The sequence below is a fragment of the Fimicolochytrium jonesii genome (assembly GCF_025526975.1).
Source record: "Fimicolochytrium jonesii strain JEL569 chromosome Unknown EV422scaffold_9, whole genome shotgun sequence".
In the NCBI taxonomy this organism is placed as follows: Eukaryota; Fungi; Chytridiomycota; class Chytridiomycetes; order Spizellomycetales; family Powellomycetaceae; genus Fimicolochytrium; species Fimicolochytrium jonesii.
In genome coordinates, this window is record NW_026515676.1 from 443,721 (window position 1) to 469,949 (window position 26,229).

General features: G+C 52.8%; 11 protein-coding genes across 11 annotated transcripts; 3 read left to right on the top strand and 8 right to left on the bottom strand.

Annotated features, from left to right (window-relative positions):
• Nucleotides 1–127: 127 nt before the first annotated feature.
• Nucleotides 128–2,228, bottom strand: EV422DRAFT_526990 (RIB43A-domain-containing protein). Its single transcript, XM_053070182.1, has 8 exons — nucleotides 1,974–2,228; nucleotides 1,817–1,898; nucleotides 1,407–1,755; nucleotides 1,188–1,302; nucleotides 955–1,091; nucleotides 787–874; nucleotides 560–726; nucleotides 128–451 (listed from the first exon to the last, which is right to left on the bottom strand). Exons 1-8 carry the CDS (start codon nucleotides 2,088–2,090, stop codon nucleotides 370–372), a joined length of 1,137 nt encoding a protein of 378 aa, XP_052926279.1. The 5' UTR covers nucleotides 2,091–2,228; the 3' UTR covers nucleotides 128–369.
• On the top strand, nucleotides 2,200–3,218 carry EV422DRAFT_431608 (uncharacterized protein). Its single transcript, XM_053067177.1, has 6 exons — nucleotides 2,200–2,506; nucleotides 2,638–2,653; nucleotides 2,734–2,770; nucleotides 2,848–2,918; nucleotides 2,994–3,141; nucleotides 3,216–3,218. The coding sequence occupies exons 1-5, from the start codon at nucleotides 2,308–2,310 to the stop codon at nucleotides 3,088–3,090; spliced, it is 420 nt and encodes a 139-aa protein (XP_052926280.1). The 5' UTR covers nucleotides 2,200–2,307; the 3' UTR covers nucleotides 3,091–3,141; nucleotides 3,216–3,218.
• Nucleotides 3,147–4,938, bottom strand: EV422DRAFT_527005 (phosphoglycerate kinase). The gene is made up of 2 exons (XM_053070183.1): nucleotides 4,544–4,938; nucleotides 3,147–4,464 (listed from the first exon to the last, which is right to left on the bottom strand). The coding sequence occupies exons 1-2, from the start codon at nucleotides 4,606–4,608 to the stop codon at nucleotides 3,273–3,275; spliced, it is 1,257 nt and encodes a 418-aa protein (XP_052926281.1). The 5' UTR covers nucleotides 4,609–4,938; the 3' UTR covers nucleotides 3,147–3,272.
• Nucleotides 4,939–6,736: 1,798 nt separating this feature from the next.
• EV422DRAFT_431828 (uncharacterized protein) lies at nucleotides 6,737–8,767 on the bottom strand. Its single transcript, XM_053067178.1, has 3 exons — nucleotides 7,583–8,767; nucleotides 7,394–7,485; nucleotides 6,737–7,307 (listed from the first exon to the last, which is right to left on the bottom strand). The coding sequence occupies exons 1-3, from the start codon at nucleotides 8,579–8,581 to the stop codon at nucleotides 7,064–7,066; spliced, it is 1,335 nt and encodes a 444-aa protein (XP_052926282.1). The 5' UTR covers nucleotides 8,582–8,767; the 3' UTR covers nucleotides 6,737–7,063.
• A 1,666-nt stretch (nucleotides 8,768–10,433) lies between these two features.
• On the bottom strand, nucleotides 10,434–12,850 carry EV422DRAFT_527022 (DIE2/ALG10 family-domain-containing protein). The gene is made up of 9 exons (XM_053070184.1): nucleotides 12,617–12,850; nucleotides 12,440–12,528; nucleotides 12,058–12,376; nucleotides 11,787–11,937; nucleotides 11,570–11,710; nucleotides 11,361–11,505; nucleotides 11,233–11,298; nucleotides 11,016–11,158; nucleotides 10,434–10,934 (listed from the first exon to the last, which is right to left on the bottom strand). The coding sequence occupies exons 1-9, from the start codon at nucleotides 12,722–12,724 to the stop codon at nucleotides 10,558–10,560; spliced, it is 1,539 nt and encodes a 512-aa protein (XP_052926283.1). The 5' UTR covers nucleotides 12,725–12,850; the 3' UTR covers nucleotides 10,434–10,557.
• EV422DRAFT_432256 (endoplasmic reticulum vesicle transporter-domain-containing protein) lies at nucleotides 12,786–14,605 on the top strand. The gene is made up of 8 exons (XM_053067180.1): nucleotides 12,786–13,236; nucleotides 13,315–13,385; nucleotides 13,461–13,495; nucleotides 13,565–13,659; nucleotides 13,733–13,843; nucleotides 13,921–14,172; nucleotides 14,239–14,340; nucleotides 14,405–14,605. The coding sequence occupies exons 1-8, from the start codon at nucleotides 12,972–12,974 to the stop codon at nucleotides 14,464–14,466; spliced, it is 993 nt and encodes a 330-aa protein (XP_052926284.1). The 5' UTR covers nucleotides 12,786–12,971; the 3' UTR covers nucleotides 14,467–14,605.
• A 138-nt stretch (nucleotides 14,606–14,743) lies between these two features.
• On the bottom strand, nucleotides 14,744–15,084 carry EV422DRAFT_566875 (ribosomal protein L34-domain-containing protein; the record flags this gene model as incomplete). Its single annotated transcript, XM_053072484.1, has 2 exons — nucleotides 14,744–14,969; nucleotides 15,038–15,084. The coding sequence occupies 2 exons, from the start codon at nucleotides 15,082–15,084 to the stop codon at nucleotides 14,744–14,746; spliced, it is 273 nt and encodes a 90-aa protein (XP_052926285.1).
• A 754-nt stretch (nucleotides 15,085–15,838) lies between these two features.
• On the bottom strand, nucleotides 15,839–19,791 carry EV422DRAFT_527037 (MCM2/3/5 family-domain-containing protein). The gene is made up of 14 exons (XM_053070185.1): nucleotides 19,763–19,791; nucleotides 19,417–19,678; nucleotides 19,230–19,342; nucleotides 18,939–19,165; nucleotides 18,740–18,873; nucleotides 18,200–18,672; nucleotides 17,983–18,137; nucleotides 17,706–17,914; nucleotides 17,478–17,646; nucleotides 17,081–17,409; nucleotides 16,922–17,011; nucleotides 16,712–16,857; nucleotides 16,539–16,639; nucleotides 15,839–16,463 (listed from the first exon to the last, which is right to left on the bottom strand). The coding sequence occupies exons 2-14, from the start codon at nucleotides 19,507–19,509 to the stop codon at nucleotides 16,108–16,110; spliced, it is 2,595 nt and encodes an 864-aa protein (XP_052926286.1). The 5' UTR covers nucleotides 19,510–19,678; nucleotides 19,763–19,791; the 3' UTR covers nucleotides 15,839–16,107.
• An 810-nt stretch (nucleotides 19,792–20,601) lies between these two features.
• Nucleotides 20,602–23,126, bottom strand: EV422DRAFT_578072 (Hsp90 protein-domain-containing protein). The gene is made up of 2 exons (XM_053073277.1): nucleotides 22,959–23,126; nucleotides 20,602–22,871 (listed from the first exon to the last, which is right to left on the bottom strand). The coding sequence occupies exons 1-2, from the start codon at nucleotides 23,004–23,006 to the stop codon at nucleotides 20,814–20,816; spliced, it is 2,106 nt and encodes a 701-aa protein (XP_052926287.1). The 5' UTR covers nucleotides 23,007–23,126; the 3' UTR covers nucleotides 20,602–20,813.
• Nucleotides 23,127–23,187: 61 nt separating this feature from the next.
• Nucleotides 23,188–24,470, top strand: EV422DRAFT_432757 (uncharacterized protein). Its single transcript, XM_053067182.1, has 3 exons — nucleotides 23,188–23,599; nucleotides 23,793–24,008; nucleotides 24,117–24,470. The coding sequence occupies exons 1-3, from the start codon at nucleotides 23,368–23,370 to the stop codon at nucleotides 24,371–24,373; spliced, it is 705 nt and encodes a 234-aa protein (XP_052926288.1). The 5' UTR covers nucleotides 23,188–23,367; the 3' UTR covers nucleotides 24,374–24,470.
• Nucleotides 24,471–25,194: 724 nt separating this feature from the next.
• EV422DRAFT_488763 (CWC16 protein) lies at nucleotides 25,195–25,912 on the bottom strand (the record flags this gene model as incomplete). Its single annotated transcript, XM_053067430.1, has 3 exons — nucleotides 25,195–25,583; nucleotides 25,656–25,815; nucleotides 25,880–25,912. Coding segments are annotated over 3 exons (582 nt in total), but the record flags the coding sequence as incomplete, so codon positions are not given.
• Nucleotides 25,913–26,229: the final 317 nt, after the last annotated feature.

A 26,229-nucleotide genomic window follows, 5' to 3' on the forward strand; every position in this document is an offset into this window, starting at 1 on the left:
CGTTGACCCTTTTTGGCCGTCCCTAGTGGCGTATGTTCGTAATGTCGTGTCGCCCGTTACCTATTCCTGTATCATATACCCGTTGTGCACACAGCTATAAACATATTCCGACAAGGTTTATAATAAACGTTGGTGTTGGTCTACTTGTTGTAATACCATTGCTGAGTTGTCGGACCATTCTCACTGGCTCGTATTTGCATCGTATCGCGCCGGCTCGCATCATACCAAACACACCTCCGCCAGTTCGTATTCTCACATTGAATAATGATCTGGCGGGATAAACACAATTCAGACAAGATCTATCTAGCAAGTCAGAGCGGGATACATGATGCGATCCGCAGAGGCCTCGCTAGAACCGCGAGAGACCAATCATCGACTCGTTGTGTTGAACTGCAGGAAGAAAGCGTCCGTTGGTTCGTTGGTGTACAGAACGTGGTTGATGTAGTGTTGTCTGTAAGGTAAACGCGCACGACATCCATTAGTAAGTCATGCCAACTTCCTTTCTACCGCCGCAAGCCGACATCTCCAAAGCCGAAAATAACGTCCACCAAACACTCACTTCGCCTTCTGCTCCCCAGCCTTCTCCCTATTTTCCTCCAACAGCCTCGCAGCGTCCTCGCGCTGCCGGCGAACCTTCTCGCGCTCAAGCAGCATTGCGGCGCGGATGTTGGCTGCGTCTTGGCGGGCTATGCGTTGTGCTTCTTGGCGTTCTTCTTCGCGTTTGGTCTGTGGTGGGTTGTGAGTTTGGGGAGTGGGAGAGTGGGAATGGGTTGGGTTGGGCTTTACCTGGAGGTCTGCACGCTGCTTTGCTTGTACTTGCGCGATGTATTCTTGTTGTTCCCTCGTGATGCCTTTGAAATCGTCTACGCGGACTCTGTACATCACAAGAAACAGTAGCCAGTTACCTTCCCATCATGTTTCCTACGTATTCAAAGGGTAATGCACTGAACTTACTGATGGCCACCCCGGATGTTGAACACATCAGGCTGCTCGGTCAAGAACCGGCCGTTCACTTGCTGATTCACCTCGTCGATGCTTTGCTGCTCTTCATGGCGGCGGCGTTCTGCTTCGCGCTCTTTTTTGAATTGAGCCTGGGATGAAAGAGGGCGGGATGCATTAGCGGTCTCTTGGAGCCGTTGCATGATACACATGCACCATCGGAATGTGTAAGGTTTTGTGGAGCTTACCTGTTGGCGATTGAACGCCTCATCGGCACGAGCTTGCGCCTGCCGCGCCTCTTGCACGGCCTTTTGAAGTGTTAGGACTTTTTGGTCAACGTCGTTTTGGTACTGCTCGTATCGACTAGAGGGGATGAAGAGTGAGGCCATGCGTTCTCCTTCTCTTCGGCACGATCCAAAAAACTCAATAGATCCTCCTCCCATCTTATGCCCCTCGTCAAATCCTACCTCTTCTCCTCAGCTTCCTCCGCCTTCTTCATCCTCCGCTCCCAAACCTGCTCATTCGTCCACGCCCTAATCTGCTCCTTCTGCAACTTCTTCCTCCTCTCCTGCGCCAAATCCTCCCCTTCAAACCTCTGACACGAGCTCAGCCCAATCGTCTGATCATCATCACCGATCCGGCCCGGCCGGTCCTTTCGCAGCGCTAAGGGGTCGTAGAGGTCATAGTCCCTCCGCTGGGTGGGGTGTTGGTGGGCTGACCGGAATTGATTGAGACGTTCGAGCTCGCTGCGGGCTTGCGCGGCGGCTTCGGCTTCGAGGTGGGCGAGGGTGAGGTTGGCTTCGCGCATTGCTTTGTCTGTGGAAGGTTCAGAAGCTTGGTTTGAGAAGACGGAGGTGGAGGATGGGGTCTGACGAACCGAAAGCTTCCTCCCTCTGCTGCTCTTCCCGCTTTATTCGCTCCTTTGTCCTCATTTGATCCTCCAAAGCCTGGACATCAATCTGCCGAGGAAAGCGGTTAGACTCGGGTGAGCATCCTAGCCGATGTGACCAAGCCCCGACAATCATATCTCATACCCCAAAAACCCGTATCTTAGGATCAAAAATCCTCTTCTTGCGCTCCGCGTCGAGATGCTTCCGCCTGTTAATGGCCGCATCCCGCAGGGTGTCGGAAAGGATCTCGACTTTGTACATGGCTCTCAAACGCAACTGCTCGCACGGATGTACAGGTGTCGGCCGGAGTCTCTCAAGGAAGAGCACCGGTTATGAAGATACAATCCCTGTTTGCCGGCGGACCAGATTGTCGGGACTCCTTCGAAAACACTTATCCTGAGTTTAAAAGGTGGCAAAAACGCAAGTCGGAGATTATTGACAGGATGCTCATTGCTGACGTGAGCTGTCAGTAGGCCGCATGTTGCGGTGGTGCTCTCAACTGCGAATTCAGAATCAGTCATCGCAGGGCATCCTTCTGCTTTGGTATAGGCTAGGCTTCTCAATACACGGCGGGTTGGAGTCGCCTATGGAAGGCAGTAGCGGAGCGCACACAGTCCTGCCGGTCCACTGGGCGCCTACCCGCGGCAGCCTGGTCAAGATGGCGGATAGGGAATTAGGTTCGTACCCTCGGTGGTGTATCCCGTTGGACAACTGTAGCCTCTATTGGGAAAGTGTCCACGCTGGGCATATGTTTCAGTCTCAGTCTTAATTATTGATGTATTTGGCCGTGGTCCTGCATCTCTACCAGAATACAAAGCGAAATAGTACGTTGCGGGAGTTTCAGGCGATCCTTCGAAGGTTCAGGGAATCTGTGAAGTGATAATTGTCTTGTTCGTTTGCGCAGTACGGCTTTGAAAGCCCGCTTGCGAGAGGAGGAGAAGGTGCAGGTTGGCTCTATTTCACGGCATTGTCGACTATTGATTGGCTGACGAGACTCTCTGCCGGTCCTTCCCTTCAGACGTTCGAGCAGCTTCTCTCCCAGTTAACGAAACTAAAGAGCGATGTTCGTCGCTTGAAGCTAGAACAAGGGTGAGCCCCCAGTTATGGGCGAGCTACTTACTCTTGGTGCCTATGGATAGTAATCAAAAGCCCTTGTGTTGTAAGGCTGTGGAGGGAGTCAGAAAGCCCCCCGAGACACGGAGGAGAGCGAGCCCGGGAAGGCGACGCGAGATCAAATGGCAATCACAATCGAAATGGATGACACAATATTCAGTCATGCATATCCTACTCGAAAGTAACTCGGGATATATGGGTGTGTATTCAGAGATGGAAATTTCTGGCGAATGAAATCGGTGTGAATGCATCAGCTGAACATTATACTGCCAGGAGCCTAATGATACGAAATGTGGTGTTGCTAGACTACAATTTCGGAGCTACCACCTGCTACTTGGACTTGGAAGAGAGAGCAACGACACCAGGGAGCTCCTTGCCTTCGAGCAACTCAAGACTGGCACCTCCGCCAGTGCTCACGTGGGAAAAGTCGGCTTCCCTGTTGGCCTTGGCGACGGCGGTGGCGGTGTCACCTCCACCAACGATCGTCGTGGCACCTCGCTTGGTAGCGGCAGCGCACGCTTCCAGTAGACTGTTTGTGCCTTCCGCAAACTTCTCAAACTCGAACACTCCGGCGGGACCGTTCCAGAGGATGGTCTTGGCATCCGCGAGGGCTTGCTTGGATTCCTCGTTGGTCTTCTTTCCCGAGTCGAGACCGAGCCATCCCTTTGGAATGCCTTCTTGCTTGGTGGCATAACCGACGTTGGCGTTGGCGTCGAACTTGTCGGCGATGACAAAGTCGACGGGGAGGTAGAACTTTACATTCTTGGCCTTTGCTTTGTCAACAAGCTTCTGTACGATCTTGGAACCCTCCTCGTCGAACAGGGAGTTTCCAATCTCAACACCTTCCAGTGTCTTGAGGAAGGTGAAGGCCATTCCTCCGCAGATGATGCACGCGTTGACCTTGTCCAGCAGGTTGTCAATGAGCTGGATCTTGTCAGACACCTTGGCTCCACCGAGGATGGCGACGAAGGGGCTCTCAGGGGACTCCAAGGCCTTGGCGAAGAAGTCGAGCTCCTTCTTCATGAGGAAACCCGCGGCCTTGATGGGAAGGTTTACGCCGACCATGGAGCTGTGTGCGCGGTGGGCGGTACCGAAGGCATCGTTGACATACACGTCTCCCAGCTTGGAGAGCGATGCGCGGAACTTGTCGACATCCTCCTTAGGTGCCTTTATCTTATTGCCCTCCTTGTCCTTGACGGATCCCTCCTCCTCAATGTGGAACCGCAAGTTCTCCAATAGGATGACTTCTCCGTTCGAGGCCTTTGCGCAGTGCTGCTCGACCTTTTCGCCGACGCAATCGTCCAGGAAGGTAACTTTTGTGCCCAGCTGCTTTTCAACTTCGGCAGCAACTGGCTTCAGAGAGTACTTTGGAACGACCTTGCCGTCGGGGCGCCCAAGATGGCTCATGAGGACGACGCTCTTAGCACCCTTCTCCAAAGCATACTTGATCGTGGGGATTGCGGCGACGATACGCTGGTTGTTGGAGATTTTGCCGTCTGCGAAAGGCACGTTGAAGTCAACGCTGGGGATAGAGGGTGGAGGAATAAAGCGTGAGCGCTTTGTTACAATTGTCCTTCTTTAGCATTGCCCATCCGGCTCACCGAATAAGGACACGTTTGTCCTTGATATCAACGTCCTGGATGCCGAGCTTGTTGCTAAGAGACATGGTTGCGTATTTGTTGGGATGAGTAGTGCGGTGCGGTTGAGTGATAATGCGTATGAGATGGCTAGACCAGGAGATGTTGGGTTTGGTCAGATGATAACGATGGAAGGTGCGAAGTGGAAGGCAACATGACGGGCATCGATGGGAAACAACGGGTGAAGCCGGGGCGGGTTGTTCAGACCGTTTCTAACCAGTTATTTTCTGGTTTCCTTAAGCTTGCCCCCAACCACATGTGCACGGCAACAGGCACCAGTTGTCGGAGGCCGTCAGCAACCATAGCAGCAACCCGCCGTCCGTATTAATCGTGCGTCGATGAATGCAATGGCGAGAGAAGGGTAGGTCTATCGTCGGCGGACAGCAATTAGGGTGTTACTAACCCTAACCCTAACCTTAACCCTAACTGGGGCACTTAACAATTACAGTAACTTCTCGTTTATTTCAATTCCGGTTACTTCAACTTTCGCTTATTTCAACGGTCAGAGGGTTAGGGTTAGGGTTAGGGTTCGGGTAACATTGACTTTGACAACACTGAGAGCACGAGGCTTGAGCACACTGAAGAGTTCATTGCTCGCCAGATTCTTAGTGAGGAAGGGTTGGAGGTTATGGGGTTAGCCTAGGGAGTGCCTGTTTACCGAGCTTAGCGCAGGTTTTAGTTGCGTACCTGTTTGTATACCCTTAGTATGAGGAGGATTTCAGATATTTCAACTTTCGCTTATTTCAAGGGTCAACGGTGTTGAAATAAACGAGAAGTTACTGTAGAGTATGTGTGCTCAAAGGTAGCGTGGATAGCAAACACGGGTAGCGTCGTTAGCAACTTTCTTTGGTAAAGTACCGATTGGCCAATCCCTGAAGGCCGCCTTTCCACTCCCTGACTGGGAGCCCAAGGACATATAAGCATCTAAATACTCTGGGTTTAAGGGAATGTTACTGGATCTGGATGCCGTATTCTGTGGCGACGCAGGATCTGCGATACCGTCCCGGCAAGCGCCATCCTCCCGCAATAAGGGCTCCATTTTTTACAAAGTTCCGACAGCGCTCCTCGAAAGGCAAAGAGACCCCAGACGATTCAGCCATCGATGAGGTTGCCCCGTCTACACATGTCACGCCTGTCACTTGAGGTCCCGTTAAACGGCGGAGTACTTCACATCGAGGACGTGGCGGAACCACAATCGGCTCGTCTTCAGGTCCAGTTCAGATAGTGGCGTAAGCATCGAGACCGGACTGTCAAAAGACTTCGATTTAAGCAGCGGCTCACCGCCAGGTCGGTTATCGGCGCTACGAAAATCGGATATGGTATGGGAAATCGAACGACACCGTCGGGCTCATATATATGAGAGTGGCCAACTCAGAGCGGTTATGGAGGCTGCTGTCAACGGTGGTCGCTGTGCTGCGCGCTCGCGTTGTCGTCGTCGATCCGGCATTCGGATCGGCGATTTATGAGCGAGATCGACGTTCTACGATCCCCAATAGCATCCGCAAAGACACTTTCCACGCATTTCTCAACGCCTCTTTCATTTGCCATTTGCAACGCCAAGAGCTGGCCGAAGGGAAGGGGAAGAAAAAGGCAGCCCTCCCTCTCTCGCCCTTGCTCGCGGCTCTGGTTTTCTCTCCTTCGGCCCTTCCGTCGGTTTTCCTGCTTTTCGGTCGGCAAACCACGAAACATGTGTGCAACGGCAGAGGAGGGTTTTGGGTCTGGATGTGGGGGGATAGGCCGGAACTCGCACGGATCCCGCAGGGAACTTCTCTCGGCGGCTTGCACCAGAATCGTCGAGCGCAACATCGAACCGAAAGCGAGATACAGTAAACGCTACGCAACATAACGACAGGAACAATTCGGATTACATTCTGTACTGGACGGAATTACCCCGCCTTGCTATGGTCCAAACGATCAACGAATCGCCCGCATCGAAAACTCGATTTAAGTTATGATATACGAAGAGAGAAAACCGAGGACCTATGACAAAGGTTCGAAAAACGAACATTGCTACCGTGCCTTTCACATCGCCCCACCACCCAAAAAAGAGGACGTGTCAGCAAGCCTCCATACTTGGGAGGTGGAAAATTCCGGAAAAATGGGGAAGATAGGTTCCAAACTAGCTGGACGAGTTCGGTATGTAAGAGGGCGATGCGGAGCGGGTTCATCGCTACGACGGCATGAAAGCGTGTCGGAACAGCGTGGGGTTTCGATTGGGAAACCGGAGTAGACGCGCGGTGTGTCGGGCACCGTCGTACGCCCCGAATGGGATAGAGCGGTCGGGAAGGGAAGACCGCTCGCTTGATATCCGTCCCGTCCACTGAGCATCCGAGTATCTTATCTGTCGCGATCGCCATCGCATGGCCAACCGCCAAGCCCAATGAAAGAACTCGATATAGGCACGCGTGCACTGAAGAACGCTGCAAAGCAATGCTACAGTCTGGAAGCCGCCATCGCATTTTCCAAGCACATCAACATCGATCGTCACGCATTCTTCCCTTGAGGCACCGGGGTATCCGGAATAAGTGCCGTCGAGGTCGCCGATCCCAACTTCGGACCTGCCTTGCTACTGTGATTCGTGATAGCACTGTCGCCAGATGCCCGGCCAGCTGCAACGCTACTTCCGCCTCCAGCGCCATTCGTACCCGCGGCTGGACCTCCACCAGTATCGGCAATGTTGAATTTTCGCTGCTTTTTGGAGTAGGCGAGACCGCAGGCGTTACATAGGCTAAAATGGAATGGAGGGAGGGAGGGACAGACGCCCGGTTAGCCGCGAATTCGAAAATACGGCAGCGGCGAAATGGAGTGACTCACGTTTTGGGACCATCGGGGCCTTTACGCCACTCCGGGGACGACGTTGTCCCACACTGGCGACAAAAGAGCTCTTCGCTTCTCGGGGCTTTCCGCTATTCGCAGGAAGAATGGAGTGGATCGAGACGCATCAGCAAATCCTTTCGGCAATTCACGCGACATCTCTCTACCGCCATGAAATCCCAAAATTACCTTTCGTTTCGGCGGAGCACTCGGTTCAGATTTCTCCTTGACGCCAATATTAATATCCGAAACGGCCACGAGGCTACTTGAAGACAAAGACTGGTCCTTGTCTCCGCGATACGATGCTTTGTCTTTCATGCCTGCATTATCTGACAAAGATCCAGCTTGCTGATCACCGACCGGTCGCCCCGTTTCCAAATCATTGAATGGTTCGAAAGATTCTGGATCGTGTGGATGTGGGATCCGTGGCGACGGTGGACCCACCCGAAGCAACGGATGCGTTCCGGGATCTATCCCGCGTTCCCGGAGTTCCACGCTGAGCTGGCGCCGTAAGCGCAGATTTTCGATCCGGTACTCTAACAGCGAGTCGACTGCTAGCGACGCTTTCGAACGGTATTCTCGAGCGGTTAGAACTACGCAACGTGCCGTGCCCACCGAGGAAGCCGCATTGGCAGCACCGGGCCCGTTCGTCAAGCTCTTGATATGCTTGTCATCCATCAGCTGTTTGCCTCGCACCTCCAGCAATACGAAATCGCCGGCTTTCTTTTGGTATCTCAGATACATCGTGCACGATGGTGGCACGCTAATGCCGGTCGCACTGGAAGCCGACGTTCCATCACCCCCCGAGAGATCTTGGCTCTGCAGGGTCCGCAGCAGAGGTGCACGGTCTTCCCGGTGCAAAATTTCGGAGACATGATGCCCCGCTAGATCGTTACCAGTATAGCCCAGGAACCGCTTCACGGAAGGCGAACAGTACACGATTGTTCCGGATGGAGTGACGACGTGAAGGAAGTCATCTAGCTCGTTCAACAACCTTCGATATCCCTCTTCGGTCGCTGTGAAATGGGATATGACTGAGGTGACATGGCGCGACAGGTTCGCTTTTGCGGTGTTGTGCGAGTCTTCCGATCCTGTGGCTTCTGATGCGCCGTCACCATGCCCGTCGCCTGAATCAGGCGTCGATCGATATCCTACGTAATAGCAGCAACTATCAACGCTTCTGATCATCGAAATAAGGACAGCACACCAATGCAACTGGTAATTGCACGATCACGGCTGCGCAAGGAAGATTTCGAGGTCGATACTTACGATTATCTTTGGACGGCTCACTTCGTCTCCGCGGCACCTGTTGATAATGCGATTGCTGCCCTTGCGACTGCTGCCCTTGCGACTGCTGCGTCGACGGGTATGTGGGCGGTAGCGCTTGGAATGACTGGAAAGGGGATGGAGATGCAGAGGACGATTTGCGTGCAGCTGCGGATGGGAAAGGAGTGGGTAACATCGAGCTCGGACTTGGAGTTCCGTCGACTCCTCGCGAGGGATACTGCAATTGCGGCGGGAGTATATTCGCTAAGAGGAAATTACTTTGCCTGGCGGTAGATGCATCTGCTTGGCCCGACTGCGGCACCGGTGGATTTTGACCAGGCTGTGGAAGCTGGGAGGATGTTGGGAGTGGCAATCCAGGGCCTCGCTCTCCGGCGCCGCCTATGGACTGCTGACCATAGCCTTTCAACGGTCCTTCCGTCGAGTCGACATTTACGCCCCCACTCGCCATGTATGTGTCATAGCCATATTGCATGGCCATTGATGAGTTCGGTCGCTGAGACGGTTGGCCGGATGCTCGGGTATCTGGCCCGGAAGGGTAAAGAGGCGCCGATGTGGGATTGTATTGTATCGCCCCCGATCCGTTCGATGCTCCGCTGTCTCCGAATTGGTATCTATGCTGTGGAACGTGCCCAGGCATAGATCCTTGAGGCTGCATTACAAACTGCTGGGAATCTGCTGCGGGATACCGGTGATATGGCTGATTATTGGGCGAAGCAGATGTGGGGTAAGGAGCAGCGTAGCTCGACGCAGGTGGGATGAGAGGCGGTTGTTGATATTGCCCTGACGGTAAGTTATTGTACATATTCGTGGAAATAGGCGGTGGTGGATAATTTCTGGGTTGATATGGCACCGCTGCAGGCGGTTGTGGTTGCTGTGGAAGATACGGGTTCCCTATGCCTCCCGGTGGTTGAGGAGGGACCTGCTGCTGCATATATCCGCCGGATGGCTGTTGTTGAATTGGATTCCCTATCTGAGGTAAAGGCGGCGGTGGAGGGTAATTCGTACTTGGGTACTGTTGTGAATGCAGCTGCTGCTGTTGTTCTTCGCGCCAGCTGGTTGCGCCATTGTCATAAACGCTACCCTGTTCTGGTGGACGATCCATCTTCACGCCTATTGTATTGTGGCGGATCCTCTCCTGGTGGCTTTTCCAATATAAAGTTCGTTCGTGGTGGTTCAGACTCCTGAGGAGGACTTTACCGCGAAAGGTTTGGCTATGGAGGCGAGAGGGTGTTTTCGATTCCCACTGCGACTTGGCGGAACCAATTGCCTTCTTTCGAGCAAAGCGGAGTCGTTTCCCGTGTGCAATCGGCGACCAGCCGTGGGCTAGACGCGGGGCAAACGTGCGGCGAGATAGACGAAGAGCGAGAAGCTTGTGTCTGAACGCAAGCCCTGATGACTGCCCGACCACCTCCTTGTTCTTGGTGTCCGGATTGAGCAAGTTGAGCACGTTGAGCAGTTGCGCAAGACGAGGCAAGGCAAGGGCTGATCCTGGAAGGATCCTTTACGGCGATCCCACTTTTTGCCGACGCTAACTGCTGATTTACATTAGCGCCCTGATTAGCCCCAGAAGGAAGAGTCAGCGTGGCGCTCCAATGCTCCGTCCCCCTTTTGCCAGAAACACGCAGATCCGGCCGTGACATCACGGGAGGGTGTATGACTGCTACAGCACCCACGGCTCGAAGTCACCGGCCCCCCCGCGTCCTCGTGCTTCGACGTTCCGAGAAAGTGGTAAATGGACCAACCCAATACCCCCGGCGATCATATTTTTCCGTCATTTTGACAGGCGATGGCATCAAACGACAGGGATTCAGATTCAAGCGAAAATGGGAGGAATCAACTCTTTGGGAAACGCAAACTGTCGTAGCAAAATTCGCCGTCTACCACATGAACCGCTGTATAACGCCAGGCTCGGAAGGCCATGTGAACCCCTTCTCTCCAAATAGATATAGAGTCCCGACGTTGACTATGAGGAAGAAGATAAGCTCCCCCACACTACATGCAAGTGCAAATTCGGTTACTTGCTTCGTCGCAGTATTGACGGTGTGCTTCTTGGATGCTTTCGCTTGGCCGGTCTTCGAGTGAGGACCGGCATGTGTGCGGTTGCTTGCTGGTGACGAAGGGATGGTATGCACCCGATAGATCAGGAACGGGATGATGTAGTACCGGAAGTCAAAAAGAGGTGTTGGGACCAGTGTGACTGCTGTGCAGATCGCATACAGGGGTAAGAGTAGCGCTGGCTGGCGAGGAGTCGAGACTGAAATTTCCCATGTAGGCCGTCAGTTACACTTTCGTTTCGTGGCATCGGCTTCAGGTAAAGGGCACTGCAGATACCCACCAAATCTGCGGAAACACGACCAGGCCGCAAACACGTATCCCGGCACCACGGCATATCGTGCCAATGGGTGTCGGCGGTATACATTCTTCCAGATGTAGAACGAGTAGTGTCGATTGTCCGCAAGTAAGAATGGGTGCTCGATTCTGTTTCCGAAACATGGTGGTGAGACCGAACTCTCGCACCGGATTCGTGCTGAATGTGCGCGCAAGACACCTACGTGAATTCTCGCACGGTACAAGCGATGCTCAATATGTAGACGGCCGTCAGCACAACTGTCGATAAACTAACCAACGAGGGGTATGAGAAAGTGGATATCTCCGTTTCCGAAAGCCCGACACCGCTTACCATCCGCGGGCAGACCGGCACTTCCGTCCCACATCCTCTAACGCGCTTGTCCACTCGATTGTGAATATGCTGAATCCAAAGAGTGTGCAAATGAAATAGTATAGCTGTGGGATATGCAAGGTGGCGATGTGGTTTGATCTATCGCCTGATCATCGAATTCGTGAGTGATGTGACCATGTGAACACGCCGGCGACGCCGCTTGAATTTACCTAGCACGATGCCATTGTTCCAGTAGACGAAGCCCACAAAAGTCAGCGCAACGCTGATGTACGGCCAGAGGCAGAATACCAAAGGCCCGATCTGTGTGGTAGCCGCCATCACGAACTTCGCAACAAGATTCAGAAAGGCTCCTGAAATGCCGCGAATAGCTTCCTTAAGTACTGCAGCCATGCGCATGTCCCCATTCCGTACGCCCCCGCCACCAACCTGGGCCTCGTAGGTCACTGAAAGAAACATCATGAAATGACGTCTTCCTCCCAGCACCAGTCGTCGAAAGCAACCTCAAAGTCGCAGCTCCGGCCGCAAACATGATCCAGATAACGTTTGTTTGCCTGTAGGTGACCGACACCAAACCTATCTTCGCAATACGAGACGGTGGAGAATGCGAGACCGGAAGTTAGGCAGATGCTCCACGGTGCGCAACGCAAACTCTACACCATCCTTCAGCACCAATAACGAGGAGGGTCGCGATACTCACAAGAGCACTCGACTTATGCCACCCTTTCACCGACATCAAATACGACAGCAAGACCCAAAATGTCGATCCGGGATCCGTGTAGTACAGCCCATGAAAAAAGTACGATATCGGCATCATTGACAATGCCAATGCCTGCGGGACACAGCCTCGCACGCTCATTTTTGGGTTCAGTGTGCTGCCTAGTATCACGAGAACCACGTATGTCCCCAGAAGGAAAAGGAGATTATGTGCCCGAAGACTTTCGGTGCTACACGCTGCCGCCCAGGAAGTCGAGGCCAACAATGAATGGAGCTTGCTGAGAAGATAGGACGTGATGTATCTAGGCAAACGTAGGCCGCATAAGAGCCTATGTCATGTCTACTTACAGGACGGAGGAACTCACAGTCCTGGTGGTGTTGTAATCTTGGGATCCCATACGTGAAAGTTGCCCAGGCAATATTGCTGAGCTTGCCTAACGTGGAATATCTCATCCTAAAAACCGGAGGAGTGGCGTTAACCTATTTCAGTCAGGTCACTTTCTTGATGGACAGGCTGGGAAGCAACGGAGGTGAGCACGCACCATGTAAGGTTCGGGTGCTCTCAAATTCACATAGCGCTGACTGAGCCCACCCGCGAGCAGCAGCGGCGCGGCGCCTGCCAGCACCCAGGTGGCCGCAGACCGCTTCATAGGGTACCCGTCGCAGGATCAACAGTGGCTATGGAGCTGTGAACAATGCTTTTTGAAGGACGGAAGGAAACCCCGGCCGAGTCCAAAAAGGTCAGAAGTCTCAGAAGTTGACCGCAACGGCGCTGTTCCCACGCGTGCCCCTGTGGAGCCTGTGGGTCGCCAGTTGACAGAGCTTTGGACGTCAGAAAAAGCCCCGGGTATACCTTGCAAGGAACACCCTCCTTCTCTTCAGAGGTCTATCGTAACGATGCTGGACCGCTTTGTGCGGCGTCTGTCGCATATCGACGCATTTCCCAAAGTCCAGCGCAACATTCAGCAACCAACAGGCTCCGGCGGCCTGGCGACATTACTGGTCGGAGTACTGCTAGCATATTTGACGCTCTCGGAGTTTGCCCAGTACAGGGCAGTCACACAGGACTACGAGTTTTTGGTGGACCAGACGAGGAGTAATGGTAAAGCGGACCTTGGGCTGCAGATCAACTTGGACTTGACGATTGCTACCCCTTGTCAACGTGAGTTGACGTTTTTGCCCCAGACGATGATGACATCTTGAAGACATTGTCTGACCTGAGGTTGCGTTTGGTGAACAGAGTTAAGAGCAGATGTGTTGGACTATTCCGGAACGACGCTAGGTGTGTCACATCAACTGGAATCGAAGGAGGTAAAAACTAGGGGGTCGGAAAGAATGGGAGGACAGGACGAGAAGTGTAAACAGCGGACGTTTGTCGGTTGACAGGTTGTGTTCTCCACAAAAGGCACGCGGTTGTTTCGGTAAGAGGGGAATATCATTGAAAGGAGCAACACTACTTGGAATGCTGAGACCCCCGCCACATTGTGTAGGGACGTCAGTGGCAAAGATAAAGGCGTCAATGTCCATAAGATTGTTGGACAGGCGAAGAAAGCAGAGAAAGAGGACGCATCGGCACATCCCAATGGTGAATTTGCCCATAATGAACGTCTCCGGCTTCACATGTCTTCTCACACTCTTTCTACCAACCCTTATTGCAGATGGGGCTGCGTGTAGAGTCACCGGCGCCTTGAAACTGGCGAAAGTGTCAGGGATGCTCCATTTCACAGCGCTTGGACACGGATATGCGGGCGGGCATACCCCACACGAAGGTCAGACTTCTATCAGTACAGCATAGAGCGTTCAATGCAGAAGATTGGCGCTTACCGTCCCCCATAAAACAACCCAGTGATGAACTTCACGCATCGAATCGACAAGCTGTCTTTCGGTGCCTACTACCCCGGCCTCCACAACCCACTAGACCGGACACTCGAGCTCGCAAAGACACCACTGGACATGTTCCAATACTTCATTGCCGTGGTGCCTACCATCTACCTCGATAATCGACGTACCTTCGGCAGTAAGGTGCTGTTGACGAATCAGTATGCCGTGACGGATTACCAGAGATCGCTCGAGGGCCAGGCTGTCGGCGGTGTCCCAGGTAAGTGTGTAGGTGTCTAATCTATGCGCGAGGGGGTGGTTTCTCATGTCATGGTCCATCCGCTAGGCATTTTCATCAAGTACGACATAGAACCTATAATGGTGCGGATAACTGAGTCACATCAGGGCTTCCTTAACTTCTTGACTCGATTATGTGGGATAATAGGAGGTATGAAAGCACGCTATGGATTATTCGTCCAAAGCAATGGCGTTGTTGACTGTTCTTGTGACAGGCATATTCGTTACCATCGGAATTCTGCTGGACGTTATACGGTGGATGATGAAATGGTTTTGATGTTCATAGCGGCTGTCTCCATTTGCGATCACGACTCGTCGCAGATTCTCATCCGTCGGTAGGCTCTCACGCCGTCGGTCTCCGCCTTGACATCCGTCACTGTCGACACTCTCAGATCCTACGGAACACTGTCCGCGCGAGCCCTGTCTACATAGCCGTCTCCAACTCAAGTTTGAAATGCTACCATAAATACAAAGGCATAGCTAGAGAGTGCCGTCGTATATATCCACGGACCCCGAACCGAATGCATTCATCTCCCACAGCCTACATAATCAACTCAATACGACAGATTCTTCCTGCCCTTCAACATCCGCCGCTTAAGTATCATCCTTCCACCCAGCGTCCTCAACCGCTTCAGAAACCCATGCCGCCTCTTCCTCTTGATTGTGCTCGGTTGGTATTCTCGTCCGTAGCTGACGAAACGTGGACGGAGGGACGCTAGGAACGGGGATGGTGGGAGAGGGAGGAGGGAGGAGGTGATGGGCGTTGTTGCGGGGGAAGCTCTGATGTACATCTGAGAGTGTCAGCGCGCGCAGAATGTAAATTGATAAAAGAGCGCTTTGACATATACCTTCGGTTGATGCTCGTTAGCCCTATTGGTGATCTCTGCGACAGCATCGTGCTACAGCCAAGGAAAGCGATCGGGATGTCAATCATCGGTAGGGCCTCATGAGGCATAGAATTTTCGATCCAACATCAGAACCTACCCGAAAGTGAGCCGGCCACAAACTCTACTCCCCACAAGCGAGCGACTCGGGGAGGCACCCAGTGAGAGACGGGATATCCCTGATATCAGTGATCTGAACTCCATGATTATTGTGCCGTTTGTGATACGTTTGGTCCTGTATACAGAAGGAATCGATAGGCAGGAAGTTGAGTGCGTTTCCTCTCTCCTATCGATCTGTTTTACACTTTCTCCCCATATTCCTTCATGGGTTGTGAAGAACTTCCCTCGCCTCCCGGGAGCAGTACTTAAGAGCTCCCTCGGCCACATATGCGTGGCCGATCAGAAACGTTTCCCACTTCACAACGTTGATATCAACCTGGTCATGCTCCCATAGACCTTCGCCACTCCATATCCACCCCGACATCAACACCTCGGTTGGACCTGTGTTGCCAAAATGTTGCTACTCCGCAGGAAGTGTGGCTTTTCTGACGAGTTCCGCCCGGGCTGTCCGGCGACTCTCGAGCCGGGGTCGACAGATGCTGCTGCTTCGGAGTACTCACTACAAGCCTGTAAGAACCGTCGAGTAGCTCACCTTCCCGCACTATCGTTGCTGGTGATGTTGCAGGGTTGCACGAATGGGCTTCGATCGTCGGTCAACCCAGCACCTCGAACCCGCCTCGAACATAATTTAAAGATGTTTCCACGTGACCTTCTGCCAGACTGTCGCTCTTTGCACTCGCAGCATCCATTATCCAGGAGGACACCAATCGAGAGCCTCGTTCAAGCATCGGAATTCATCGAATCCACGCAGAGCCTATTATTATAAGCCTTCCAAAGCCCGCAAAGTCGTAACAAAGATTTACAAATGAAAACAAAACGACTCTCCTCTAAATGGAGCTAAGGGGCTATTGAGGGAGGAAGGAAAATCCCCTACCTATGGTTTACACCCGTCCCATACGCCAGAAGTTCCCCTTTTAGATAAAGATGACAGTCTCCTCCTGCTCTTGATACCATAAGGTGTTCTGGGCCGACATTTGCCTCAAAGCCATCTTGACCTCCTCCAACGCGAATCGTTCCTGTTCAGGGATGCTGTTGTTGATATGCGACAAGATGTCGTGCACCATGGCAGTGCCATCGCTGCCGGATCGCTCGAGGACTTCTCTGACACTGAAGAGGCCTTGTCGGAACTGGTCGAAGCGCTGCGGGTCGAGGGGTGTATTGGATGACGAGGCGCCTTGCGTGGTGTTGTTTAAGGTTGCGGAGCCCGACGACTCGATCAGACCCGTCAAATCGCCCGTAGAGCCGGAGGAGGCAGTGCCGTTTGGCTCGGCTGTTGCGGAAGTAGAGATGTCAGCAACATGCGCACTTTCTTGCGTCCCGTGCCAAGGGAGGAAGAGGTACTAACCATGATCCATATCAACGTTCATCTGGGAAAGTGCGTTCGCCGTCTGATCCACTGCATTCTGCTCGGCCCTCGTGGTACGCCTTGGTGTTGTTGGTTTACTCCTACGTCAGTTTGTGAGTACCAGCGAAACCACATGAAAACTTGCTGGGTATAGCATTCCCATCAAGACGAACCTGCCAGTGTACTCTCCATCACTATCATCGTCGCTATCTTCTGATTCCGAATCGTCGGCAATCTTTGCGCGCTTCGTCCGTTTCTTTACTTTCACTTCTTTGTAGAGAGCGAACTTCAAGATCTCTACAGCGACCTCGGCATCATTCTAAGAATGAAAGGCTTCAGGAAACGTGGCAGCGATGAGCGAAGGGTAAAGCTGCGTTAATTACCTTTTCTACACGCGGACTCAGCCTAGCTTTTGCGTGAGCGGTCGACAGCCGAATAAGAGTTTCAAGCGTACGCGCCGTGATGGGCATTGTCTGTACGAGGCAGAAGATAGGCCGATCGGCATCACGGTTCGCGTCATCCAAAGGTTCTACACAACGTACCCTGTACTTGTCACCCTCACCCTCCTTCGATGCCCTCAGTTCCGAGTACTCCTGGCAAATATATTCTGTCGCATCCTCCGTCAACACAGGCTTTACTCTCGTCTTCGCGTAGTGCAAGAACTTCTTCAAGAAGCTAATCGATAGCAGCTCAATCTTCGCCTCCTTCCGTCGACCGCTGCGCGTGCGTGTGCCCGCCTTGTCGCGCAATCCGACGTGCAGCAGCTTGTTGTATTTCTGGAACACCTCCGTGCGTTGAGTCTCTTCTTCGTTGGCCGAACTGCTGAACGCTCCGGGAAGGCCTTGCATCATAGAGTCGTTGATGGGTGCACCTGTGAAAGGGGGATCGTATGAGTCTCGGGATATGGGGCTACCAAAACCATCCCATTTTGTATCATACCCTCTTCCAACCCTGGTGGCACATATCGGTGAACACGACCAACATGTTCCGAGATCATCCGGTTCAATTCATCATCCGTTGTGTCCAGCACGACAAACACCAAATCGAAACGAGATAGCAAAGAGTCCGGCAGAAGAATGTTCTGATGGGGAGGCTTATCGATCATGTACTGTGGAGGTTTCGCATTAGTTACTCCAGGAGATGCGCATCATGCTTGGAGATACTTACGTGTCCGTAGACAGGATTGGCTGCCGCCAATACGCTGCACCTTGCATTCAACGAGGTGTGAATACCAGCCTTTGCGATCGTGACAGTTTGCTGTTCCATGACTTCGTGGATCGCCACACGGTCCACATCGTTCATCTTGTCGAATTCATCGATACACACGACTCCACGATCGGCCAACACCATTGCTCCAGCTTCCAGTGTCCTCTCGCCTGCAAGTGCGAGCGTTTAGTTTCCTCGGTTATGATGCACGTAAGATAAACCCGTTCAGACCACCTACCAGTTTCCTTATCTGTCGTCACCGCTGCGGTCAAACCTACACCGGATGACCCGCGTCCAGTCGTCGCGATCGCCAATGGGGCAATGTTCAGGACAAACCGCAGCATCTGAGACTTTGCCGTTGAAGGATCTCCAATCAAGAGCATGTTGATGTCACTGGCCATGAGGGGAAGAATTAGCACCGGATGCAGACAGTTTCAGGCTATCTGTCCACATACCCTCTCAAATGCGTTCCATTGGCCAAGTTCTTCTCAATTCCGCCCAAAAGCAGAAGTAGCAAGGCCTTCTTGATGTAATCATGCCCGTATATCGAAGGGGCCAAGCTCTGCGCCAACAATTCGAAGACATTCTCCCTCCTTGCGATCTTCTTGATATCGCTGATGTCGGTATCCGTGACCTGCGGCTGCTGCACCTCCTTCGAGAGCAGGCGGATGCTGTTGGCCAGAATTACGGTCTTGAAAATAGCAGAAACGTTGGCGGCAGATTTGCCTAACGAGCGGAACACGCCGACAATCTGTACGCGATCTCCGGGCTTCACTTTGTCGGCGAGGTCATCATCCAGGATGACATCGATCGGGCGAGGAAGCTGCCCTGCAGGCGCGCGCTCGGGCATTTCCTGAAGCGAAACGGTTTGGTAATCGCGGTATGCGGAGAATCCGAATTCCGTTGTCAATTTGTTGCCCTCGTCGTCCTGAGAGATTCATTTGCGTAAGGAACTAAATTAAAAGGATCTCTCCCGCCGAGAGCTTTGAACCCACCTCTTTGGGGTAAATAGCCCCGGTAGGCACAGCATTGCCCAAACTCGTCCCATCCCTATACTCCCTCATGTGAAACACTTCGGTCTTTTCGCAATAATGTACACTCCGCACAACCTTTGGCCTCACAAGCGAGCCTGTGCAAACAACAATCAATCTCCATAACGCGGGAACGGATGATCTCGCACTCGTAAGAACTTACATCGTGTAATAATCCCCTCAATCGAGATCATCTTCCCCAGATGACCTGAGCTGACATTCCTCGGGCTGACTTGATGGTCTCCGAATGATCCTTCCAACCCAACGTAAAAGTTCTGCTCCTCCATTCTCCCATTGCCCGTGACCGCCGCAGGGTTCTGCAACGACAGAGCAATGTCTTTCAGGGCTTTATCGAAAGGTGGGAGGTAGTCCATCGGAGCTTGAAGGAGTCTGTCATGAACGAGCGTCAGTGTAATCTGAGAGCTGAGTTGCAACAGGGGAAATGTGACCTCACCCTTGAGCGTATTCACGGTTGTACTGCCGCAGATGGTTGATGCTAACCATGAGCCGCCTCTCTTTGGCGATAAGCATCTTGCGAATCTTCTCCTTGTATTGGTTTTCGCCATACTGTCCAGAACAAGTTCCTCAGTGTCACCTTCTTCCTCAGGCACGATCTCGAGGATATTTGAGTCGCTACGTACGTCTTCGTCCAGGAACTCCTGGAAGAATCTGACTCGCTCGTTGAAGAGCTCGTCTGCGCCTAGGTTGCGCAGGTTCCCCGCTTCAGCTGCCATGTTGGGAGGTAACGAACGCTTCTAACTAAGAATGTGTGATGCGCTAATGCACACGGACCGATGAAACGAGGAGAATGAGCCGGCCCAGGTGCTCTTAGTGAATGCTGCAAGGTGGGAGAGAGCGGGGCTCAACAGCTGCCTAGTGGTTGCCTTTCTCCTTGCGCTGTGCCTGTCCGAATAGGATGCTCAGTATCTTCTGGACAATTCTGCGTTCGGACACGCGTCCGAACATTGCCTTGTTTAACTCGGGTACCAAAAATTGCTATGGCTGCAAAGCCCCTGCAATATCTCACACACGTTTGCTCACATGCTGATGGTGCATATGGCCCGGAAACGAACGAAGAAGGAGTTGTTATCCTTAATAGATCCATCAGTCTGTACCCAATGGGCATTGCACGTTGTCTGGAAGCCAGTGGACAGTCTCTGTCTTAGAGGAATGTCAGGAGGGGGCTTTCGGGTTAACCCTAACCCCCCGTGGAGCTAGAGATTGCAACTCAGCAGCCGCAGGCAGATCCCAAAGGCACTCGCAGCATTACCGGTTCAAGCGTGAGATGGTCGCATGTAGTACAGTAGCTGACTATCCCCAGCTGTGAATGGTTGTTTTCCAATGGTGGAGGCAGTAACAAGTGAAGAAGAGTCACTGTCAGTCAGATGCGGCGCGCGTCGCGGCCGCTGGTTAGATGAGCCCTGCGCGTTTCCCCGGAGCGGGACGCCATGCGACGACGGTAGGGCTCTGTCTGCTTTGCAGCCATAGAATATTTTCCATGGACAACGACATGGGAACGCTGTGTCAAGCAGCTTTGTCACCCGCAGGAAAGCATGCATGCTCTCAAAAATAAGCGACTACTAGTAACGTTAATCGAAGGGACATCGATTAGGGTAAGCAGGACTGCCGAAATCGAACTGGAGAAGGACTGAGCTTTGAACTCCGAGCAAGGACCCCGAGTGTTCTACGTACAGTCAGGGGAAATAAAGGTGGACCCCTCGTGAAATGAATTACCGACTGCCGGCGACGACTTTTATTTCAATTGGAGGAGGGTCTACCTTTATTTCCCCTCACTGTACAGCACATCTTTGAGGGAAACCCGATAGGCTTCAAACGACGGGTTCAATGAACTCATGCAAAGAATTTCACAAGTGTACAGCGCGGCCGTCAGTTTTTCCAAAATAATGGTATCTCGAATGTGTATTTCACGGAAATATCAAATACAGTTTCATGAGGGAGGGGGGGATGACCACTAAATTAACTCAACGGTTTATATACATAATGACACACGGGTTACGTTGCAGCTCGAGGGACGTATCTAATCGACCTCTTCCATCTTGGACTCGGCGGTGGCCTCCTCCAATGGTGGCAGGTCATCGTGCTCTTGCGCTGGTGCGTCCTCCTCGTCGATGGACAGACCAAGCTTGACCATCCGGTGGATGCGGCCGGCGAAGCTGGACGGGTCCTCGAGGGAGAAACCGGAGGCGAGAAGGGCGGTGTCGAACAGTAGGTGAGTGAGGTCCTTCACGGTCTTGTCGTTCTTGTCCTCCGCGACCTTGACCTTGAGAGCCTTGACGATAGCGTTGTCGGGGTTCAGCTCGAGGGTCTTCTTCGAGGCCATGTAGCTAGACATGGAACTATCCCGGAGAGCCTGGGCCTTCATGATACGCTCCATGTTCGCAGACCATCCATATTGTCCGGTGACGAGAACGCAGGGGGAGTTGATGATGCGGTTGGAGATAACGACCTTCTCGACCTTGTCGCCAAGGATCTCCTTGATTTGCTTGGTGAGAGGCTCGAACTCGGCCTTCTGCTCCTCAAGAGCCTTCTTCTCGTCCTCATCCTCCTCCAACTCAAGACCTTCCTTGGTGGCGGACATGAGCTTCTTGCCGTCAAACTCCTTGAGTTGCTGGACGCAGTACTCGTCGATGGGGTCAACCATGTACAAGACCTCGAAACCCTTCTTCTTGAGCACTTCCAAGAAGGGGGAGTTCTCGACGGCCGCCTTGGATTCGCCGGTGATGTAGTAGATGTTCTTTTGCTTCTCGGGCATGCGGGTGACGTAGTCCTTGAAGGAGGTCATCTCCTCACCAGACTTGGTAGAGTGGAAGCGGAGGAGCTCGGCGAGCTTGGTGCGGTTGGTGGAGTCCTCGTGAATACCGAGCTTGATGTTCTTGGAGAAGGCCTCGTAGAACTTGTTGAAGTTCTCCTTGTCCTCGGAGATCTCCTGGAACATCTCGAGACACTTCTTGACAATGTTCTTGCGGATGACCTTGAGGATCTTGTTTTGCTGAAGCACCTCACGGGAGATGTTCAAAGGAAGGTCCTCGGAGTCGACGATACCCTTGACGAAGTTGAGCCACTCGGGGATCAAGTCATCACAGTCGTCCATAATGAACACACGGCGAACGTAGAGCTTGATGTTGTTACGCTTCTTCTTCGTCTCGAAGAGGTCGAAGGGAGCGCGCTTGGGAATGAAGAGGATGGCACGGAACTCGAGTTGACCCTCGACGGAGAAGTGCTTGACAGAGAGGTGTTCCTCCCAGTCGTTGGACAAGCTCTTGTAGAAGGCAGCGTATTCTTCGTTGGTAATGTCATCGGGGTTACGGGTCCAGAGAGGCTTGATCTTGTTAAGCTCCTCGGTCTCCTTGGTAATCTCCTTGACGGTCTTCTTCTTCTTCTCGGTCTTTTCCTCCTCGTCCTCGACCTCCTCAATCTTTGGCTTGTCCTCCTCATCTTCCTTCTTCACCTCAACCTCTTCGTCCTCAACTTCCTTCTCGACTTCCTTCTCGACGACGAGCTGGATGGGGTATCCAATGAACTCAGAGTGCTTCTTAACGATGTCCTTGATAGTCTTCTCCTCGAGGTACTCCAACTGGTCCTCCTTCATGTGGAGGCGGATGATGGTACCACGGCCGATCTGCTCGTTCTGAGTGTCGCGGGTGATGGTGAAGGAGCCACCGGCAGCGGAGGCCCAGACGTACTGCTCGTCGTCGTTGTGCTTGGTGATGACCTCAACACGGTCGGCAACGAGGTAAGCAGAGTAGAAACCGACACCAAATTGACCGATCATGGAAATGTCGGCGCCAGAGGAGAGAGCCTCCATGAATGCCTTGGTTCCGGACTTTGCGATGGTACCCAAGCTATTAACGAGGTCGGCCTTGGTCATACCGATACCAGAATCGCGGATCTCGAGGATCTTGTTGGTCTTGTCGGGCGTGAGGCGGATGAACAACTCCTTCTCGGAGTCAAGCACCGACGAGTCCGTCAGGGACTGGTAGCGGACCTTGTCGAGAGCATCGGAGGCGTTGGAGATCAGTTCACGAAGGAAGACTTCCTTGTTGGAATAGAAGGTGTTGATAATCAGGGACATCAACTGTTGGAAGCAGAGAGAGAAGGAAGTTAGTTTCCACCGATATCGACATCTGATCTAGCCTTGGGAAAATGTGCCTGAAAAACCTACCTGAGAGATCTCAGCCTGGAAGGCAAATGTTTCAGCTCCTTCCGCCATGTTTGCAATGTGTATTCGTTGAGAACTGGGGGAAACTGTGGTCTGTTGGGGGTGATCGAGTAGATCAAGTGGTGGTTCGAGGCTCGACGGCTGTGTGTCGCAGAAGAGAAACTGGGGAGGAGCGAGGGTTGCGGTTTCGACGGGGTTTTTATGAGGAGGAAAGTTGCTGAGAGTGTGGCCGGCGGGGCCCAGGCACGAGCGGTCTGTGACTTCCGCAGTTAGGCCGCGTCGTGCTATCGATTGTGAGTTGCACTGCGCAAAAGCAGGTAGAAGTCACCGACCCCATTCGCGGCCCGAGCGATTCCAAAGCAAGATCCAGAAAACGTTGGAATTTTTTGATTAGCGGACAAGCCATTTCTCAATGAAAAAGGAGCAAGATGAAAGGCGGTCGTTTTTCTGTCCAGTTCCGAAGAACTGGAAGGAACTTCCATGCCCTTCTGCAGGCTTCCAAGCGGTGACTCAACTGTGTCCGAGAACCTACGGGGATAGACTCGGACGAACCGGAAATGGCGTTCCTCGTCCACCATCCAAGAAAGATGGCACGAGACACAGGCTGAAGTGGGAACGACTCTACGCCGTCGATATACAGTACAGTACGTAGGATACGCCCTCCACTTGTGCTCGGAAAACCACCAGAACCTGTGGTCGTTATTTGTCAGAAAACCACGGTCATTTCTCTGTCAAGTCCCGCAATGCCTCACCACCCGTCCCCATTCGGCACCGATGCTCTCTTCGGCTCCTCACCGTCCTTCCTCAGACGTACCTTTGACTCACCACTCCCTCCAGTAAACGCCCCCACCACACCTGACAACCAGCATTACCACTCTCAGCACCAGCTTTACTCAACAATACGAGGAGTTAACAGTGATATGGCAGGGATGGGAGCGGGGACGGGCATGCGCGATATGGCAGGTGGCGGAGGCGGCATAGGAGCGGTTGCTGGATCTGGAGTTGAGCAAAGCAACCTGTGGGCACGGGACAGGACGGAGCAAGTATTGGAAGGTACGTCTTGTCTGCCAAGCCTTGTATACCGTATGCTTTGTAGGGTACACGCGCGGGAAACCTGAACCTCGGAGTCATCACGGGTGGAAACCAATCTTCTCTCCTAAGCAGCAACGGCAACTGAGATACTCGAATGCGCCCGGGTGCTCGCAGAAGATCTGGAAAACGACGACTGGATGCATGCAAAGAAAAGGACATCTTGGACACCTGCTTTGCTGAAGCCTCATTCAAGACTGACTTCTCGGCACGGCTCGGGGCCCGGAATCGGAGGGAGGGAAAGAACGGTATCAATTGGAAATGAGATCAAAGCATGGTTGAGGAAGAATCCCAAGGTCGGGGTTGGCTGTGGCGAGGAGGATAAATAATGTCGAATGAAGAAAGGTTTTGGAGCATGCATTTTTTGGAGGGGGCGGACCTTTGGGATTGCGTTCACACGTAGCGAAAGAGTACGACGGCTCGTACGATAGCATTGAGGAAGCGAATGTGTGGGATGGGAGTCCCGGAACTTTGCGCATATGTACGTATGTATCACACAAAAACCAAAAATGTATATGTACCATGCCTCGGACCACTCTCATGCTCCGTCAGTCATCATCCGATGTGTCTCCGTACGCCCCACATACTAAGCCGGTGGCATCTACACTCGTTGCCTGCATTTTCGTTGGGCTCTCTAACCCCTCAGACAATTTTCGCTTCTTGACTACTGCCGTTGCTAATGGCCCAGGTGTTGACGGTACTTGCGATGAGGGACCAGATATACGTGGAGGGAAGGAAGTAGATGGTCCAGATGACGGAAGAGAAAACGGAGCCCTGGATAGGGTGACCGCGAACGGATCATGTTGAGACCTGGACTTGCTTCTAAGCGCGGAGAGGACTTTGCGGGCTGCTGGGGTATTGGGTATAGACGTGCGAGGCTGTGATGACTTGCTTGTGGAGAAGATGGATCCGTTGTGAATAAGTTCCTTTTTCTTTGCTATCGTTAGTGGAGACGGTCCTATCGTTCGGGAGTATCAATGAGTGATCTTCTTCCTCGGGCCGCAAACAGGGATGGACACTCACCCCAGTCGATCTGCTTCGCGATAGCTTCATCCTCCGTACTCGCCGGCAGGATCGTCAGCATCAACGAATTCTTCTCCGCAATCGCCAACCCTTCGTCCTCCACAACCTTCCTCTCTTTCTTATCCGTTCTGAACTTCCTCCTCATCGTCTGCGACAGCGTATACGGATCCTGCCAGTTCCTATCATTGAGCTGCTTCAATTTCGTCAAGTAACGCGATGCCTCTGTCGCCTTCCGTTCATCGTTCGTGCTTTTTTCCAGTCGAGAGAATGCGGCGTCAGCTGTGTTCGCAAGAGATGCATCGTTCGTCTCGTATGTCAGCGCCGGCAGGCCGATGTCTTCCGGGTCGTAGCGTTCCTCTCGTCGCCGAGCCCCGCTGATAATCACGTATTCGGCATTCTTCGGATCGGTGTGTATCTCGATCCAGGAGGAGCAGAGGTGGCACTTCATTCGGAAGCTCCATATGGGCGTTGTGTAGTACATTCCCGCTTTCTTCTTCTCCGCATTGTACCTCACGCCTGTCGTATGGAGCGACGTTACCGTTTCAACGCACATGCACACATCGTTTTTGAAACGCAAACTTGACATACCCATCCCAACATGGTTTCCACAGCCCTCACACCAAATATTGTACGGGAGCTCGAACCGCACAATAAGAATCCCCTGGTCCAGCTTCCGTGCTCTATCTCGAAGTGGATGCTGCCCAACATATGTGTTGATAGACCCTTTGGAGGGATCCCAATCAGGGGGCTGTTGGAAGAAACAAAACATGAGTGTCTGAACACCGTTAAGAAGAATGCATAGAGGGACTTACATAGTATTTGTTTGTGGCCTTGCGCTCAGCCATTGTGCGCCATTTCAATTATACAGTTGTTGTGAGGAACCTGGTGAGAAGCCTGGTTGAAGCCTCGAGCTCAGAGCTCGCCCAGGAGCTCGCTGTCAACGCGTTGGTCCCCTCCTCGCTCTCTTCGTCACCTCCTCCGCTCATCTGCCGCACCCTGCTGAGCACCCTGCTTCGACGCACGGCCAAGTCTTTCTACATAGACAATCACTGACTGGAAAATGGAAGCTATGTGCGGAGGCCGTTCCGAGAGCTCACCACTGAGATGGCCTCGTTCACACGAGATTCCTTACGGCGTTCAGAGACACAACGAAGCAGACAAC

What these genes read in the sequence shown, in the direction of transcription:
- EV422DRAFT_526990 (XM_053070182.1), bottom strand. Translation starts at nt 2,090, where the DNA reads ATGTACAAAGTCGAGATCCTTTCCGACACCCTGCGGGATGCGGCCATT. An exon ending in AGCAGCGTGCAGACCTCCAG is followed by an intron (nt 727 to 786) that starts GTAAAGCCCAAC and finishes AACCCACCACAG; the next exon opens with ACCAAACGCGAAGAAGAACG. An exon ending in GCTGGGGAGCAGAAGGCGAA is followed by an intron (nt 452 to 559) that starts GTGAGTGTTTGG and finishes TTTACCTTACAG; the next exon opens with ACAACACTACATCAACCACG.
- EV422DRAFT_431608 (XM_053067177.1), top strand. Translation starts at nt 2,308, where the DNA reads ATGTTGCGGTGGTGCTCTCAACTGCGAATTCAGAATCAGTCATCGCAG. An exon ending in GCTTGCGAGAGGAGGAGAAG is followed by an intron (nt 2,771 to 2,847) that starts GTGCAGGTTGGC and finishes CCTTCCCTTCAG; the next exon opens with ACGTTCGAGCAGCTTCTCTC. An exon ending in CGCTTGAAGCTAGAACAAGG is followed by an intron (nt 2,919 to 2,993) that starts GTGAGCCCCCAG and finishes TTGTGTTGTAAG; the next exon opens with GCTGTGGAGGGAGTCAGAAA.
- EV422DRAFT_527005 (XM_053070183.1), bottom strand. Translation starts at nt 4,608, where the DNA reads ATGTCTCTTAGCAACAAGCTCGGCATCCAGGACGTTGATATCAAGGAC. An exon ending in GACAAACGTGTCCTTATTCG is followed by an intron (nt 4,465 to 4,543) that starts GTGAGCCGGATG and finishes CTCTATCCCCAG; the next exon opens with CGTTGACTTCAACGTGCCTT.
- EV422DRAFT_431828 (XM_053067178.1), bottom strand. Translation starts at nt 8,581, where the DNA reads ATGATCAGAAGCGTTGATAGTTGCTGCTATTACGTAGGATATCGATCG. An exon ending in GTGCTCCGCCGAAACGAAAG is followed by an intron (nt 7,486 to 7,582) that starts GTAATTTTGGGA and finishes TCCTGCGAATAG; the next exon opens with CGGAAAGCCCCGAGAAGCGA. An exon ending in GGCCCCGATGGTCCCAAAAC is followed by an intron (nt 7,308 to 7,393) that starts GTGAGTCACTCC and finishes ATTCCATTTTAG; the next exon opens with CCTATGTAACGCCTGCGGTC.
- EV422DRAFT_527022 (XM_053070184.1), bottom strand. Translation starts at nt 12,724, where the DNA reads ATGAAGCGGTCTGCGGCCACCTGGGTGCTGGCAGGCGCCGCGCCGCTG. An exon ending in GGCATAAGTCGAGTGCTCTT is followed by an intron (nt 11,938 to 12,057) that starts GTGAGTATCGCG and finishes CGTATTGCGAAG; the next exon opens with ATAGGTTTGGTGTCGGTCAC. An exon ending in CAGTGACCTACGAGGCCCAG is followed by an intron (nt 11,711 to 11,786) that starts GTTGGTGGCGGG and finishes GCGGCATTTCAG; the next exon opens with GAGCCTTTCTGAATCTTGTT.
- EV422DRAFT_432256 (XM_053067180.1), top strand. Translation starts at nt 12,972, where the DNA reads ATGCTGGACCGCTTTGTGCGGCGTCTGTCGCATATCGACGCATTTCCC. An exon ending in GATTGCTACCCCTTGTCAAC is followed by an intron (nt 13,237 to 13,314) that starts GTGAGTTGACGT and finishes TTTGGTGAACAG; the next exon opens with AGTTAAGAGCAGATGTGTTG. An exon ending in GGCTGTCGGCGGTGTCCCAG is followed by an intron (nt 14,173 to 14,238) that starts GTAAGTGTGTAG and finishes TCCATCCGCTAG; the next exon opens with GCATTTTCATCAAGTACGAC.
- EV422DRAFT_527037 (XM_053070185.1), bottom strand. Translation starts at nt 19,509, where the DNA reads ATGGCAGCTGAAGCGGGGAACCTGCGCAACCTAGGCGCAGACGAGCTC. An exon ending in AACCGTGAATACGCTCAAGG is followed by an intron (nt 19,166 to 19,229) that starts GTGAGGTCACAT and finishes CGTTCATGACAG; the next exon opens with ACTCCTTCAAGCTCCGATGG. An exon ending in AATGGAACGCATTTGAGAGG is followed by an intron (nt 18,138 to 18,199) that starts GTATGTGGACAG and finishes CCTCATGGCCAG; the next exon opens with TGACATCAACATGCTCTTGA.
- EV422DRAFT_578072 (XM_053073277.1), bottom strand. Translation starts at nt 23,006, where the DNA reads ATGGCGGAAGGAGCTGAAACATTTGCCTTCCAGGCTGAGATCTCTCAG. An exon ending in TCCAGGCTGAGATCTCTCAG is followed by an intron (nt 22,872 to 22,958) that starts GTAGGTTTTTCA and finishes TGCTTCCAACAG; the next exon opens with TTGATGTCCCTGATTATCAA.
- EV422DRAFT_432757 (XM_053067182.1), top strand. Translation starts at nt 23,368, where the DNA reads ATGAAAAAGGAGCAAGATGAAAGGCGGTCGTTTTTCTGTCCAGTTCCG. An exon ending in CGCCGTCGATATACAGTACA is followed by an intron (nt 23,600 to 23,792) that starts GTACGTAGGATA and finishes CACTCCCTCCAG; the next exon opens with TAAACGCCCCCACCACACCT. An exon ending in GACGGAGCAAGTATTGGAAG is followed by an intron (nt 24,009 to 24,116) that starts GTACGTCTTGTC and finishes TTCTCTCCTAAG; the next exon opens with CAGCAACGGCAACTGAGATA.